The following is a 14,667-nucleotide window of genomic DNA, read 5'->3' on the forward strand; positions in this document are numbered from 1 at the left end:
GAAAAAGGGATCAGGGAGGGAAGAGGTGAGTGAAGCAGTGACTCTGGACAGACACAAATGCTGGTAATCAAACAAAATGGGAGAAGTAAGCTTGGGAGGACAGGTAATGGTATTCACATGGAAACCAACAACAACATGGAGACACTGAATGCAGTGCGGCCGACTGCTGAGCAGGCTGGGTGGAGATCAGCGCACGTGACTGTTCTGATCCTCTGTGCCCCCGGCTCCCCTTCCTCCTTGGATCCCCTCTCAGAAACCCCTCCCAAAGGGTGGCAGCGCTCTGGGGAGAGGGATATAGAAAGTGAGTTCATGGGGAGGTGCCTGGAACCTGGGCTGGTGCCTCTTTCCCAGGGCCAGTCTCACTGGGGAGAGACAAGCCTACTTGAGGGGTGGGGACCTGGTGAGGGTGGGCTTCCCAGCCATTTGCAAACCTGTTGAGACTGGACAACATGGGGGGACCCTGAGAGGCTTGCCACTTAGTTACAGCACCTGGTTTTGAAACCTGAGTTGATGCTCCTACTAGTACCCCAGCAGGTGGGAAGAGTTGGCCCTTAAATGATGCCTGGCATTTCTCTGGACCTTCACAGTTGGCAGATCTCAACACAAGCTCAGTCGATTCGTGTTATCCCAGGTGAGTGTTCTCTCACAGAACAGGGCTTTGGGCCAGATCCCCAGCTGCTTGGGACAGAGGTCTAAGGCCATGTATACCCTGGAGTAAACTGGCTGAAGGTGGGATCCTCTTAAGACCCACTCACTATGCCGTGTCCGGTGTTATATGTGGTGGGAATGGGAGCTCTTCCTCAACCGTGGGCTATAAATCTACCCCCGAGATCCACCTCGGAGAACCAGGGGAAAATTATTGGATGATTCCAATGCGACAAGCCAGGGAGAAGGAAGCAGGACACTCCAGCTCAGTAAGGACCGAGTTATTGAAAACTGCTTCCAAATGGGCCTCGGACTTAGGATTTAAAGGTGGAGGAGTGCCCCCCGGAAAGAGGGCAGGGAGCTGCTTCCTCCCGGGGGAGGGGCGTTGGATGTAGGACCCTACAGAGCCTTGCTTCTCAGTTTGAGGCCCTACATACTTCTGGGACGATCTTGACTCATAGCCCAGAGAACTGTGGTTCTCAACCCCAGCTGCAACACCAGAATTTCCTGAGGCGGATATGAAATGATACAAGTGCCTGGGTCCCACCCCAGGCCAAGTCAACCTCAGTCTCCAAGAGTGAGGCCGGGGTAATGGCAAGCTAGAAAGTCCAGGTGGCCCCAATGTGCAGCCAGTGTTGAGAACTACTTGTAGAAGGCAAATAGGAAGAAGTCAATAGGATATGCCTGGAAAAGCATGCTGCTAGTATATGGAACATAATATCGAGGTGAAGCCCCAAAACAGAACATTAGCTAAATATCCACACACTTTGTCTCTTCATATTAATACGGGGTTATCTTGAGAGGTCTGGAGCCCGGACTGGAGGTTTTCAGGCCCTGTGTGGGCCACTGACATATTTTGTATGGTCAGTAGTGCTGCAAGTCATTGAGCACTACTACTCTTACTACAGTAAGACACTAGGGAGATTTCACATAAAACGCCAGATTCTCAAAAGTAGAAAAATGAAGGATAGACGGGGCACCGTGTCTTTCCTCTGGCATTTTCTTTGTGGATATGACTCGTTTGGTCTCCCTGCCATTTGCATTTTGGCGGAATTCTCCATGTTCACTAGGGTTGTTGGGGCCAGGAAGGTGGACAAGGAGAAATTCATGGCTGAGTGGGGGCAGGGACGCTCTTTACTAGGAAGGAGTTCTTAATCATTCCAGATGCAGCTTCAGACATGGGGAAATGTCTGCTAAAGTCATCAGTTTTCTGTAGTCTGTCAAGCGAATCAGCTCCTTAAATGCTCCTGCATTTGATGCACTAATAGGAGGTAGTTGTCTCTTTTGCTCTTGCTTTTCGGTTGCTGGGATTATATTAGCCAGACCTTCAAGCTCTGCCAAGCTGGGGTGATTGGGCTCCCCATTGTCCCCCTGCTCTTTATGGCTTCCTGGGGTGGGAACTGGCCTGGCGCCTGGACAGAGGAAGCCCCAGTGGCCGGAAAGAACCCCTTGCATGGCTGTGACCTCAGTGGAGGAGCAGCCTCTGGCCTGGCCTGGCCACCGACTTAATATGTGACCTCAGTGAGCCACTTTCTTCTCTGGGTCCCTCAGTGCAGTGATCAGACGGGTCACTGAAATCCCGTCCAGCTCTTGATAAACAAACCAAGAGCAGTGCCAACCTCACTGGGTTTGAGGGAGGGTGGAGCCCAGGGTGGTGGGTTGTGCTCTCCTGGACAAGGTGACCAGCCCACCAGCCCACCGAAGCTTGGGGCAAAAGGGTTTGTCCAGGCCACACCTGGAAAGGCCTTCCGAGCGAGCCCCGTCCGCTGACCTGAGGCCTCCAGCCCTGGGCAGGCGGAGATGAGAGATTTCAGGGAACTGGGATCCAGGTGGCCTTAGCCAGTGGGGACAGGAGAATCTGACCTTTTACAAGCTTTTCTGCTGTGGCCAGGGCTTAAGAGCAGAGATCAGGGGTGCTCTCGGGGCCCCTCCTGGGAAAACAGAAGAGTGATGGAGCAGACGCCTCTGTCCCGCTGCTCCCAAGTTCTCCAAGTGGGGCCCCTGCGAGGGCACTTTTATTGCTTCTGAGTGAGGCACTCATAGGGCCCAAGGCTGTGCTTAAGCCACCTCTGGCTCTCCAGCTGGGTGCTCTTTGGGGTCGGGGGCCCTGTCTCATTTAGCTTCATAATCCCCCCCCACTGAGACCAGGGCCTGGCCAGAGCAGGCCTCAGTAAGAGAATCAGAGCCCAGGGTCTCGCCCAGGTGGGACAGCAAAACCACACGGAGCTCTGGAGTGCCCGGCACCTTCAGGACCCCCGGCTGGGCTCCTCGCGACCGTCTTGCTGGGTCCACAGTACTCACGGGCAATCCCAGGGGACCTCGGTCTCCTTTTTCCCCCTGGACACCCGGCTCTCCTTTTGCCCCATCGAGTCCTGCTTCCCCCTGGAGGAAAGGGAGATGGGGGGAGATTACAGATGGGCACGACTCAGACAACTCATTCCTGAATTCTGAGGTCCTGGGGACAGGAGTGGGTGCAGGGATGGGGAGGGAGAAGGGGAAGGAGGAGGAGGTGGCTGGCCCAGGGATGGCAGGCTGGGGACTCCAGGGATCCTGGCTTAGCCCATCTCTGCCTCAGCTGCAGTCCCCTGGAAAAGGTTAGGGCAGGAGACCAGGATTGTCAGGCCAGCGGGCTCCAGCTCCTCCTGTCCATTGAAGTGCTTTCGGGGGGAGACTGGGAGAGCCCCAGGCCAGAGTGCAGCGGCGTGGTTCCTGGGAGGGGTCCCACGCCACTCCCCTCTGTCTCCAAGGGTCTGGGGCCGGTGACGTGGGAAAAGGATTTCATCTTTGCCAAGCACCTAACTTGTCATTCTGTAGGGTCCACTGGTGGATGGGACATTTTTAAATCCGAAGCCTGCCGGGGGTCAATGATGGATGTTACAAGGACCACAGGCCTTCACTGTGTCCTGATCGTACCCCACTGGCCAGAGGCTCACATGATTCCATTTAGGGAAGGGGTCAGCTGGGCTGCCCACCTCTGAAGCACTTGCCCTATTTTCTGCCCTCACTGAGTCCTCTCCCCCCACCCCCTCCCCAGCACCTGTCACATGACCTCTTCTTACCTTTGGTCCAGGAATGCCTTGGAGCCCCTGCATTTGGAATGAAAATAAGGTGCTTCAGAACTATATTTCTGGTTAAAGTAAAAAATCTTTGTCCACAAGTTGGACCACAGACGTGCAAGAGCTCAGGGTGCAGAGCCTGGCCTGGGTCCCTGCCCAGGGGAGGCAGGAGGTGGTTATGCTTGGGGCTCCCTAGGGTGGGGTCTGAGCTAGACTTCCCCAACCAGAGACAGAGAGAATCTTTCTGTGTCCCTCACAGCTGACCAGGAGTCTCATGAAAGACTGAGAGAAAACACAGCAAAAGTTGAATAAATTAATATATGCAAAGTGCTTAGAGCAGTCTGGTATGTAGTAAGTTACAGTAAATGTTGGCTACTATCGTTATTACTACTACTACTACCTCTACCAGTGACAGCAGGTGACACAGTGCCTGAGAGAGGCATGAACCCCCGAGGCAAGAACGGGCATATGTTGGTTTGGGTGCTTGGGAGTCCTCTAGGTCAGTGGTTGGCAAACTCATTCATTAGTCAACAGAGCCAAATATCAACAGTACAACGATTGAAATTTCTTTTGAGAGCCACATTTTTTAAACTTAAACTATATAGGTAGGCACATGATTATTAACTTAATTAGGGTCCTCCTAAGCTGGCCTTTGCTAAAAACGTCCTCAATCTGAGGGGTTGACCTCAGCGAATGTACCCCCACTTCTTCTAACGCCGCTTCTTCAAAATAGACTCGCCCAGGCCGAAAACTGACTTCTGCGCATGGGCCACGAAGTTTCAATCGCACGGTAGGTGCGCGCCCACACGTGGTATTTCGTGGAAGAGCCACACTCAAGGGGCCAAAGAGCCACATGTGGCTCGCGAGCCACGGTTTGCTGACCACTGCCCTAGGTGCAATGCAAGGGGGTCTTTTTAAAGGCCTTTTCTTATCTGTACCCATGGAAAGGCCCTCCAGTGGGGCTTGTTTTAAATGGTTCACTTTCTATTTTAATCCCAGTCTTCTTACTGGTTGGTGAGCAGGAAGAGGGAAGAACAGGATCAGATGTCTGAGCGCAAAGGTCAGAGCTTAGTGACAGTGACTTTGCAGAGCAGTGGGACCTGACCCCGGGCCGCCATGCCAGTCAGCTGTTTCCAAGAAACCCGGCAGTGTCCAAGCTGCTTAGTGCCACTGGAAGGGTGTCTGTCTGACATGGGAAGGGAAGGGGAGGGGTCTGTGGATGAGAAAAACCCACCCTGGGAGGAGGCGGTGACTGACCTAGGGCTGAGGTTGAGCCCAGTGACTCCCTGGGGAGGGGACATCAGGGACCCAGTCACCGGGGACTGAAGCATTGATGAGCCTTCCAAACTTACCGGAGATCCGGGAGGCCCCTCTGGCCCCGGTGGCCCAGGAACCTGGAAGTGAGAGGGAGATGGTTAGCCCACCGCGGCTGTTATGCTCTAAGTGGCCCCGCCTTCCGACATGGCCTGGGGTCTGGCTGGAGACTGCAAAGCCGAAGACGGAACTGCCTGGCACGCAGTCTCCAAAAAAAGGCTTAGAACATGTCACAAACTCATGGCAGCTCATCGGCCTTCACAATGTTACAAACAAACGAACTATTGCTGGCAAATGTCCTTGAAACATCTACCCTCCTTAGATTTTTTTTAAACTAGAAAATTTGGCGGCACTGAGTTCTCGTTCCCGCCTGTCAACAAATGCCTGGAGCTGAAGGGGAGCTTTCCCCTCCAGGTGGGCCATGAGGTCTTCCATCCGGCCCAGGCCCCACCGCTCCCTCTTGTATTTAACCCAAACCTCGGTGTTTTTGTTGCATACCTGGCCCTTGTAGGCATCTGAATTTGAGACCCTTGGCTTAGAGGAGCAGAGATTGGTTATCTGGAATTGGGGGAGGCTGAGATATTGCCTCAAGTCCCCCCAAATATTAACAGAGACTGCTGGTCTCTGTTTCCCTTCAGGGCAGGTTGAAGTAGAAGAGATGTGGATGGGACAGTGCAGTTGGGGACCCCAGGACAGTCTTCCTCCCTAAGGGGGATGGTATTCGGTGTAGGTTCTGTCTCTGATGAAGATGGACACCCACTTGTCTACAGCAGCCACCCAAGAGGTGGAAGGAGACCTGCCTGCTCCTCTCTGAGCTGGTCACCCCACTTCGGCTTTCGGGCTCTCCTCACCTCCCCAGGGATGGAATCCCCTGGGTGTGACCATGGTGGAGACCCTCTGTCAGGCCACCATCGAGGGAGGCCCCGCACTGGGCAGATGGAGACCCTGACATTGCTTGGACCTGTGGCCCTTTCAGCTCCAGGATATACAATCTCCTTGCAGGGAGCTCAATCTTTGGAAACTCTACTTAGAAAAAATTACTGCTTTTTCTTCTTCTTATAAATAAATAAGTCATGCATCCCGATTGTGGTAGTGGTCATACAAATCTATGCATGTATTAAAATTCACAGATGTGTATACACACTTCCCCAAAAGTCGACTTTACTATATAATAATTAAAATATAAAAAAATTTAAAGTAATGCAAACCCATTAAAGTATTTTATAAATTTAAAAAAAATTGAAAGGAGGCGAAGGAATGAATATCTGAGTACTGCTAATATTTTGCTTTATTTCCTTCCACTCTTTTTTGATGCATAAAACATATTTGAATATATGTGCATACTTATGATATTATATATCAATATATATTTCATTTCACATATATACATATATATATACACATATGTATGTATATATATATATATATATATATATATATATATATATGTATGTATCACTTGATTCTCTGCTCTTTTTCATTTAACACAAAACCCACTTTTCCATTTTTTGAGTGTTGCCCACAAGCCTCCGTTGCATGTCAATGTGCGATTCATTGAGTGCAGAGTTGCTACTGAGCCAGGGCTCGGAGCAGAGCTTGGCACAGGGACGCTCCCAACATGAGGACTATTATTACCATCAGCATTATTACCAGAAGGTATTTAATCACTTCCTTCTTGTTAGAAATGTAGGCTGTTTCCAATTTTTACTTTAAATACGCCTGGAAGGAACACTTTGGGGGATAACGCTTTTCCTGAATTTCAGAGCATTTCTGTAGGAGGCTGTCCATCTGCAAGTCAGTAACATGCTATACAATCAGGTCTGTGTCACTCATGCAGATGGGGCTTGGTGACAATGAAGGTGACAGGAGCCAGGGGACTTCTTCAGGGACGGAGAAGGCGTGGTGGTCTCTCCCTGAGCTCCGCGGAGGTGTCTGGGGGCCCAGGTCTTCCCAACAAGCACCCTCTCCCTTATGTGTCCTTGACCTCTTGCTTTCCTGGCTCTTTCCCTCGATGCTACATATGTGACCCTGGCTTCTACCCTCTTATGCCACGGTTCCCTCCTCTCCCTTCATCACCACACCTCTCAGAGAATCATGCCTCCCTCTCTGGGAAGCCCTCCTCTGCAGCTTCTAGGCAAACTCCTACAGAGTCTTTGTAACTCTGCCCAAATGACCCGTGTTGGGCATGCTCACCAGTCTCCCTGAGTTGGTGCCATTCTAGTACCCACTACTGGGGACAGTTTGCTGCACAGGCTCAACCCTGGGAATGAAATACGGTGGGTGCCCGGTGAATGCCACTGAGGGACTTGATTAATGGGGAGACCGTGGAGCAGCTGGGGGCTCCATGGCTGGCCACTGCGGTGCTCGGAGAACGTTCCCCTCCTCGCCCCCTTCCTGAGCAGGGCAGCTCTGAGTTTCATCCTAGATCACGGAAATTCTGCCCGCACTGGAGAGGCCAGGTGTGATGAGGCTCCTGCCCATGAACCCCCGGGACACACGAGGCAGAGCAGGCACCACCTACCTCTACTCCTGGGTCACCCTTTTCCCCAGGCTCTCCTTTCTCCCCCTGTGGGCACAAAACACCATGGCGTGGATGCCAGCACTCAGGGGAGCCTGGGACAGACACACCCTCAAACCTGTGACAAACCAGACCGGAAGCAGGCTAGGCCCAGGCGTTGGCAAGGAACACCTCAGAGGCTATGGGGATGGCCAGCCTGAGGGATGGAGAGGGGGCAGGTGGCCAGTGACCTCTGCTTCTAAGAACCTGAGTTTTCAGCATGTGGGAGGAGAGGCTGGCATTCTCTATGGGTCCTGCAGGGCACAGGCCCTGGGGTGGACCCACAGAATATGGCATACGGCAAAGGCGATTATGCGACCAGCCTATGTTTATAGTTTACAAATGATAACCTATGACATATGTTAAGATTATTACACGTCACACACACACAGAGTTCTGTCCTGCCAGCACACGCGGAGAGACTCCTGCTGGCCTTGGCCTTGAAGAAACAGGTTGCTATAATGTGAACTGCCTACTGTGGGGAGGGCCGTGCGGCAGCCTCTGGGAGCTGCGGGGCCGGTCCTGCTATAGCAGGTGGGGTCCCAGTTCTAGATGAGAACGCAGCCGGCCGACACCCTGATGCAGCCTCGGGAGGCCCTGGGCAGAGGGCCCAGCTGGGAGGGGCGTGGACTCCTGACCCACAGAAACCGTGACATCTTAAGTGTGTGTTGTTTTAAGCTGCGGAATTAGTGGTGGCTTTTAAAACGGCTACAGAAATGAATAAGGCTCCAGAGGCAGAGCGAGGGCCAATGGGGGGATGGTGATGAGGGAACTTGCACCCCAAATCTAGGAGCACTGCCTTCAGCGTGGAGATGCCCCCCCAAGAAGGGGACGTGTTGGAGGCGATGAGCTGCCTCCTGTTGCAGCTGAGTGAGGCGGCCGCAGGCCGTCCCAGGTGGGACTGGTTGGCCTCTGACATTCTTCCCACCCGTAAGAGGAGGATTCTGAGTCTAAGGTCCTGGCACCTTGGCACTATGTTGGCTATGAAGACAGGCCGTCATGCTGTGGGCCGAGGGAGTTTATTCTCCCTTGTTTATACTCAACTGCCCTCAGGAAATATCTGCTCATCAAGAGGACCCCCTCCCAGGCGGGGCCGGCTGGGGGTTAGTGCGGCCTCACTGCAGTGCCAGGCACCTGCTAGGCTGCCAACCACGCGAGGGGCACCCCTGCTCAGGTGCCCCTGTCCGCAGCTGCCGGCTGACCACCTGGATACCCAGCCCCCGGGCCTTACTGTAAATCCCGGGAGCCCGATGGGGCCAGGCAATCCTGTCGTTCCGGGTCTCCCTGGGCCACCTGGTTCTCCTTTCTCCCCAGTTGGGCCATCTAGACCCTAAGGACCGACAAAGATCTCTGTTAGTCAAGCGCAAGGTCGTCACGCTGAGCATCTGTGACCAAATGCGGCATGCACGCTGGAGCCTTCCTCCACGGGCCGGTGTCTAGGATGGTGACCATTCAGACGGGAGCCACTGATGCCAGAGAAGGCCCCCAGTCATGGCAGTGGCCTGGCTGGAGTGGGCTACGACCCCGTTTTTGTACAAGCATTCTCCGTGGTGAGAGGGCTTCTGCATACTTTCCCAAGAGCCAGTGTTCTACCCATGACTTCCTCTCCTTCCCAACATCCTAGCAAGGTTTGCAGGGGGCATTCTAAGCCGCTGCAGAGACAGGGACCGGGCTGCCAGGCTCAGGGACTTTCAGGGGGACACAGACAGAAGATGACAGAACAGGACCCAGGTCTCTTGAGCGGGGACACTGGCCTTGGTAAACCAGGGGAAGCCAGGTTAGTCCCCTTCCCCCAGCTCCCAGGTTAGCAGCCCAGGCCGCAGGGCTGACGTCATGCTGGGGCAGGGGGTTTGGGGGTGGGGGGCGCATGCAGAAGGGGAAAGCGGTCCAGACCGGCCTGGCACTTACCGGTGAGCCTGCCTGCCCCGTCTCCCCTTTCTCGCCTTTCTCTCCCGGGCTCCCCGGATGTCCGTCTTCTCCCCTTATTCCTGCAGGCCCAGGCTTTCCTGGGGGGCCTTGGGGACCAGGAGGGCCCATGTCTCCTGGTTTGCCTCGAGGTCCCTTTAGGAAATATCAACACCACTCATTAGATACACGGGTGGAGGACACAGGAGAGAGAACATGAAGGAATGAGTGGCCTGCAGGACTGGCTCTTCTGTCCTTGGCTGGACCAGGCAGAGAGCTCGTCCGACTCCCTGTGGGAACCCGAGGGGCCTCCGCCCCCAGCCCCAGCTCAGCCTAGCCCCAGCCCAGTGTGGCCTGCTGGCTTCTCCGAGGCCGCAGCGTGGGGCTCAGCAGGGCATGTGCAGGGCGGGCCTCCCGTCCCCTCCTCTCTCCCTTCCCCACAACGTCCACCTTGGGCTTCCTGCGGAGCCCCTGCCCATCACCCCCAGGGCCAGGACCAGCTTCAGAGGTTTGTCTGGGGGTGTCTGGTCTCACCTTTTCTCCATCGTGGCCTGGAGGGCCTGGCAGTCCAATCTCCCCCTGTGGCAGAACAACTACAGGTTACTCTCCAGGCAGAGGGGGGTGACAGCTGCCACCGAGCGGCCCTTCCTGTGCCAGGAGTCCTCAGGAGGCACGGACACGCATGGTCTCCGTTCCAGGGTGAGGTCCCCAACACCGAGCGTGTGCTCGGCCCCCCGTTAGGGAGGAGTGGAGCCAGGACCGGAGTCTCAGCACCCTGGCTCCGAAGTCCTCGTTTAGCCCCAAATCAGGCTGCCACCGAGGGCCCTGGACACTCGCTCCATGGCTCCAGGGGAGGGGCGCCTGGCTCTGTGTCCCCTGCAGACCCGGCCCCTCTGCCCCTGTGCCCCACAGCGCACTCCTCGCACTGTCACACCAACCCATGGCCCTGCTCTAGCTCAGAGAGGGCGATGAGGGGGGGGGGGGTGGCCTCTGTCTTGGAGCCCGGGTGACAGCCAGCTGCACCACCAGGCAAAATGCTGTAGGCGCTATGAGAGACGCGAGGAAAGGACAGTGAATTCTGCCCGGTAGATCAGGGGGGGCTTCAAGGAGGAGGTGAGCTTTGCAAGGTAGGGAAGACGGGAAGGGGTTTCAGGGCAGGGGGCCTCATGAGCAGAGGGCAGAGGGGCAAACGTGCAAGGCCTTCTGAGAAAAACCACAGGGCTGGGGCAGGGTATGAAAGGGAGCCAAGGCAGGCAGCGAGGACGGGGGAGGCTGGGGATGGGCTCAAGGCCCTTTCCCTGGTGGCAGGTCGGGGTCAGTGCGTGGGTGTGGCTGGGCAGGGTCTGTGGGCAGGCTCCGCCACATCAGAGGGGTTACAGACGCCCGAGACAGGCAGCCGGGGAAGAGCGGCAGAGCCCAGGGTGGGAGGAGTGACGGCAGCTGGGCTGTGGGTGAGCCTTGGTGCCCTGGGGGGAATTACAGGCCAGAGCGAGGTGCTGCTCTGGGAAGATGAGAGGGTCACGGGATGAGGGGTGGCCACGGGGTCCCACGCTCAGAGTCACATGCTCTGCAGGGTCAAGGCAAGTGTTACCTTCTGGCCTGGGATCCCTGGAGCTCCAGGTGGGCCGATCTGCCCGGGAAGACCAGGGGGCCCCTAGGAAAGAAAACAAAGACTCAGGAAGGATGTTCTGAGGAGCAGGAGTGGCCTGTGCCCAGAGAGGGATAGAGACAGGCTGGCGCAGAGAGGGCAGGCATTCTCACACCTTCTATCAGCGGCAGGAACACTGTTTTTGCAAAGGAGACAATATGGGGCTTCACAGTGTACAGGCGATAGGCACGGAGTGTGTCTGGGTTAGAGGAGGAGGTGGATGCAGAGCCACGCCCAGCAGCCTCTGGCCTCCTGCCTCTGAGGCACCGCTGCGGCTCCTGGGCTCCCAGAAGACACATCTGACCTCCCGGACAGTGACTTAACAACGTGTCCAGGAAACAACCACACGTCAGCCACAGGGGAAGGTCTGGAACATCGATGCGATGGAGCAGTGAGGGACAAACAAGGACCGCACCCACCATGCCAGGGTGAGGCCCCGACACGCGGCGCTGAGCAAACGCAGCCGGACGCAGACAGCGACACATGCGTGCTCCCACCCCTAGGAAGCTCAGGGAAGACACGTCTAATCCGCGGCGACACAAGCCGAGTGGTGGCGCCGGGCTGGGGCAGATGTGGGGCTGACCCCCAGGCCCATCCATGGAGGGACTCTCGGGAGTGGCTGGGGTGGTGGATACATGTGTACGGACACATTGGTCAAAACTCAGCAAACTCTACACCTGGAAGGGGTACATTTTATTGTTTGTAAATGATACACGGCTGTTTTTAAAAGAAAAAAAACACACGTGTTTCCAGGAAAGTTTTGCTTCCAACAGCTATTTTGAATAATCCATTCTAATGTTTCCCAATGAAGCTCATGGATTCCAGAATCCCGTGGTTAACACCAGTTTCTGGGACTGGGGCGTCCTGTGCTTGGCGCTTGGTTCTGGGTCTGTGTCGTCCCTAAGCGTGTCTGTGGCACATGGCCACTACAGTATTGGGTGAAACAACACGCCAGGAGTGTGAGAACTTGGAGCCCTCCCCGTCCCCTCCACCTGGTGGTGGAGTTTGAACTACAAGTATTCACTGCAGGCGGCCACTGGTAGGCCTGTGTGCAAAACCCAGGCTTGGGATGCACTGGCTTTCCAGGTGCAGGCAATAAAATTGATTTGTAGGAAATGCAGAGGGTCGATACTCATGTTTCAGGGTTATGCACTTTATCAGCTGAAGGTGGAGAAAAAGGAGAAACACAAAAATATCCTCCTCTATACCCCTGTTTCCTTGACAGAGCTGCAACGGGAACCCAGCATTTATACTGTGCCAAGTATACTCTGCCTGGTAGATCAGGGGAGGCTTCAAGGAGGAGGCGCACAGCTGAATCAGCGAAGAGCCACTCCAGCAGGCAGCCATGATCCAGGCTGGGGACAGCTCCTGAGACCGCCTGTTCAGACTTACATCACCCTCTGCCCCAGCCCTGCAAGGCCAACCCTAACCCAAAAAAGCCCAGCGTCTGCCTTCGTGAGGCAAGACCTCCAGGCCTTGCTTCCAGCCTGCCCTTCCCATGGCCCTGGCATTGGTGCCCAGGGAAAGTGAAGGAAGAGGAAGACTGATGGTCAAGGTCAGCATCAGGGTCTCCTAAGAAACCACCACCATGCAATCAGGTGAAGGGCAAGTCAAGAGCCATCTGTCGGGTCTCCTCGGCCCAGTCACGGACCGTGGGAGCTGGGCCACTCTAAGGAGTGGGCTCCGTGCCTCCCAGCTCCACGCACCCGCACCCCTCTCCCAGAGGTTTGTGATCACTGGGCAGGGAGCACCGCACATCTCACTGAATGCTGCTCTGAGGCTGTCCTGCTATGACTCAGACAAGCCCTCAAATAGCCTGCGGCCTTTGCTTCACTTTGCCAAAGAGGGAGGAAGCAACATCCCTTATGCTCTCTGGCCGCTGACTGGGAGCCTCCCTTGCTTCTCCCTCTTGTCCCAGCACCTAGATTTCAAGGTTCCGCTGCACCGCCCTTCAGACAAACAGACAGCCTAGCAAACTATGGAATCACTAAAAAAATAATTAGACAGAAATTGTTGGCATTAAAAAAGGATGGTACAGCTCGTAAATGGAGTCACGTTGTTAGAACGTTTCATTTAAAGGAGTGGCTCTCCACCTGAGGCCGTTTTGCCCCGAGGGGGCATTTGGCAGTGACACATTTTGGTTGTCATAACGGATGGGGTGCTGCTGGCATCGGGTGGGTGGAGACCAGGCATATGCTGAACACCCTGTGACCCACAGGACCCACCCCCCACAGCTCCGAGCAAAGAGGACCGGCCCCAGCTGTGGACAGTGCTGGGGCTGAGGAGCTCTGCTTTCAGGGGCGGGTGTCATAGGAACTTGAAATACAATAAAATTGACGCAAAAGGGAGACGTGTTCCAGGAAGACATGTGAAAGGGGAGTGTGTGCTCTGAAGAAATGGGGCCCCCAAACCCTGGATGGGCCAACACCCTGCAGGGTGCCAGGATGCTCCAGGAATGGCTCTCAGCTACCCAGAGCCAGGAGAACGGGCCAGATGGGCCCAAGTGGGGAGCCAGGCCACCTGGATGCCAAATGAGCGGGCCATTTGCCCGGTGGCTGCGCAGTGGGACCCAAACTGCAGGCCAAAGGAGGGGAACAAGGGAGCCTGGCTCAGTGGCCTGGCCTCAGGGGCATCCGTCCAGGTGTGCAGCTCCCTTCTCAGGCCTCCGTGCAGCGCGAGGCCAGCACCTCCCCATCTCTAGCCCCAGGCCAGCCCCACGCACCTGGAGCGCCTCGTTGATGCTGGAGTTGCACTCCACCGCCTCTCCTTTCCCTGGCTCTCCCTTGGAGCCCTGCAAGACAAACATGACCTCAGCCGCCGGGCCAGCAGGGAACTGACCACAGCTGCCGCCCGCTGTCTGTCCACTGGACCGTGGACAGCACTGGCTGCGCCTGGCTGCACACAGGTGGGTCCAGGGCAGCAAGCGGGAAGCCTATCGGAGACCCGAGCACTCTCAGAGGGTGCCTGGGAGCTGGACTCCGTGAGGCCTAACTAGATCGGCCTGTAGAAGACTGAGCCCAATCCTGGCTGCAATGCCAGACCTCTTATTGGGGACTATCAAGCTCTTCTCCTCGCCCCTCAAGACCCCAGGAGCTAGCCACTTCACTCTGTGGCCCCAGGGAGGTGAGATGCACGTACCTTGGGGCCAGCTGGTCCCTGTTCTCCAGGCGCTCCAGGGTCCCCCTATTGCACGACAAAACTGGGGTGAAATGGGGATAAAGCTGGGTACAGAGAACCTGATGCCTCCAGGTGGGCCACGCGCTAGGGCCACGGGGCGGCCAGGAGGTTCACCCTAGCTCAGCCACGAGGACGCAGAGCTCCCTGTGCCTGAAAGTGCAGGCTCCCCTCTACCTGGAGGCACCCCCCTCCTTCCCAGCTTGCGCTGAGAGGTCTTCTTTCTGTCCTGTGTTAGCTGTTAGTGACTTTACCTGTGTCCGTCTGCCACCTCCCAACCCCCTCAGCCAGCACCTCCTTGGGCGCAGAGATGAGCCCTTTGGTTCTCCTCATTTCCATTCTGCTCAGGAAGCAAGGGCTCCGAAACC

The 14,667-nt window shown here is 55.8% G+C and overlaps 1 protein-coding gene across 2 annotated transcripts in view; it reads right to left on the minus strand.

The window, feature by feature from the left end:
* COL13A1 (collagen type XIII alpha 1 chain) overlaps positions 1 to 14,667 on the minus strand; it is a 142,145-nt gene that overhangs the window by 15,503 nt on the left and 111,975 nt on the right. Inside the window, exons 23-32 of one of the 2 annotated variants that reach the window (XM_081105119.1) lie at positions 14,264 to 14,308; positions 13,848 to 13,916; positions 11,069 to 11,131; positions 10,012 to 10,056; positions 9,481 to 9,633; positions 8,804 to 8,902; positions 7,537 to 7,581; positions 5,054 to 5,095; positions 3,705 to 3,731; positions 2,947 to 3,027 (exon numbers count right to left, since the gene is read on the minus strand). In XM_081105119.1, the coding sequence (XP_080961245.1) occupies positions 2,947 to 3,027; positions 3,705 to 3,731; positions 5,054 to 5,095; positions 7,537 to 7,581; positions 8,804 to 8,902; positions 9,481 to 9,633; positions 10,012 to 10,056; positions 11,069 to 11,131; positions 13,848 to 13,916; positions 14,264 to 14,308 (669 nt within the window). The remainder of the gene's footprint in view (positions 1 to 2,946; positions 3,028 to 3,704; positions 3,732 to 5,053; positions 5,096 to 7,536; positions 7,582 to 8,803; positions 8,903 to 9,480; positions 9,634 to 10,011; positions 10,057 to 11,068; positions 11,132 to 13,847; positions 13,917 to 14,263; positions 14,309 to 14,667) is intronic. The other variant, XM_081105120.1, reaches the window with a different exon arrangement.

Source organism: Myotis nattereri, assembly GCF_964212035.1.
Source record: "Myotis nattereri genome assembly, chromosome: 13".
Lineage (NCBI taxonomy): Eukaryota > Metazoa > Chordata > Mammalia > Chiroptera > Vespertilionidae > Myotis > Myotis nattereri.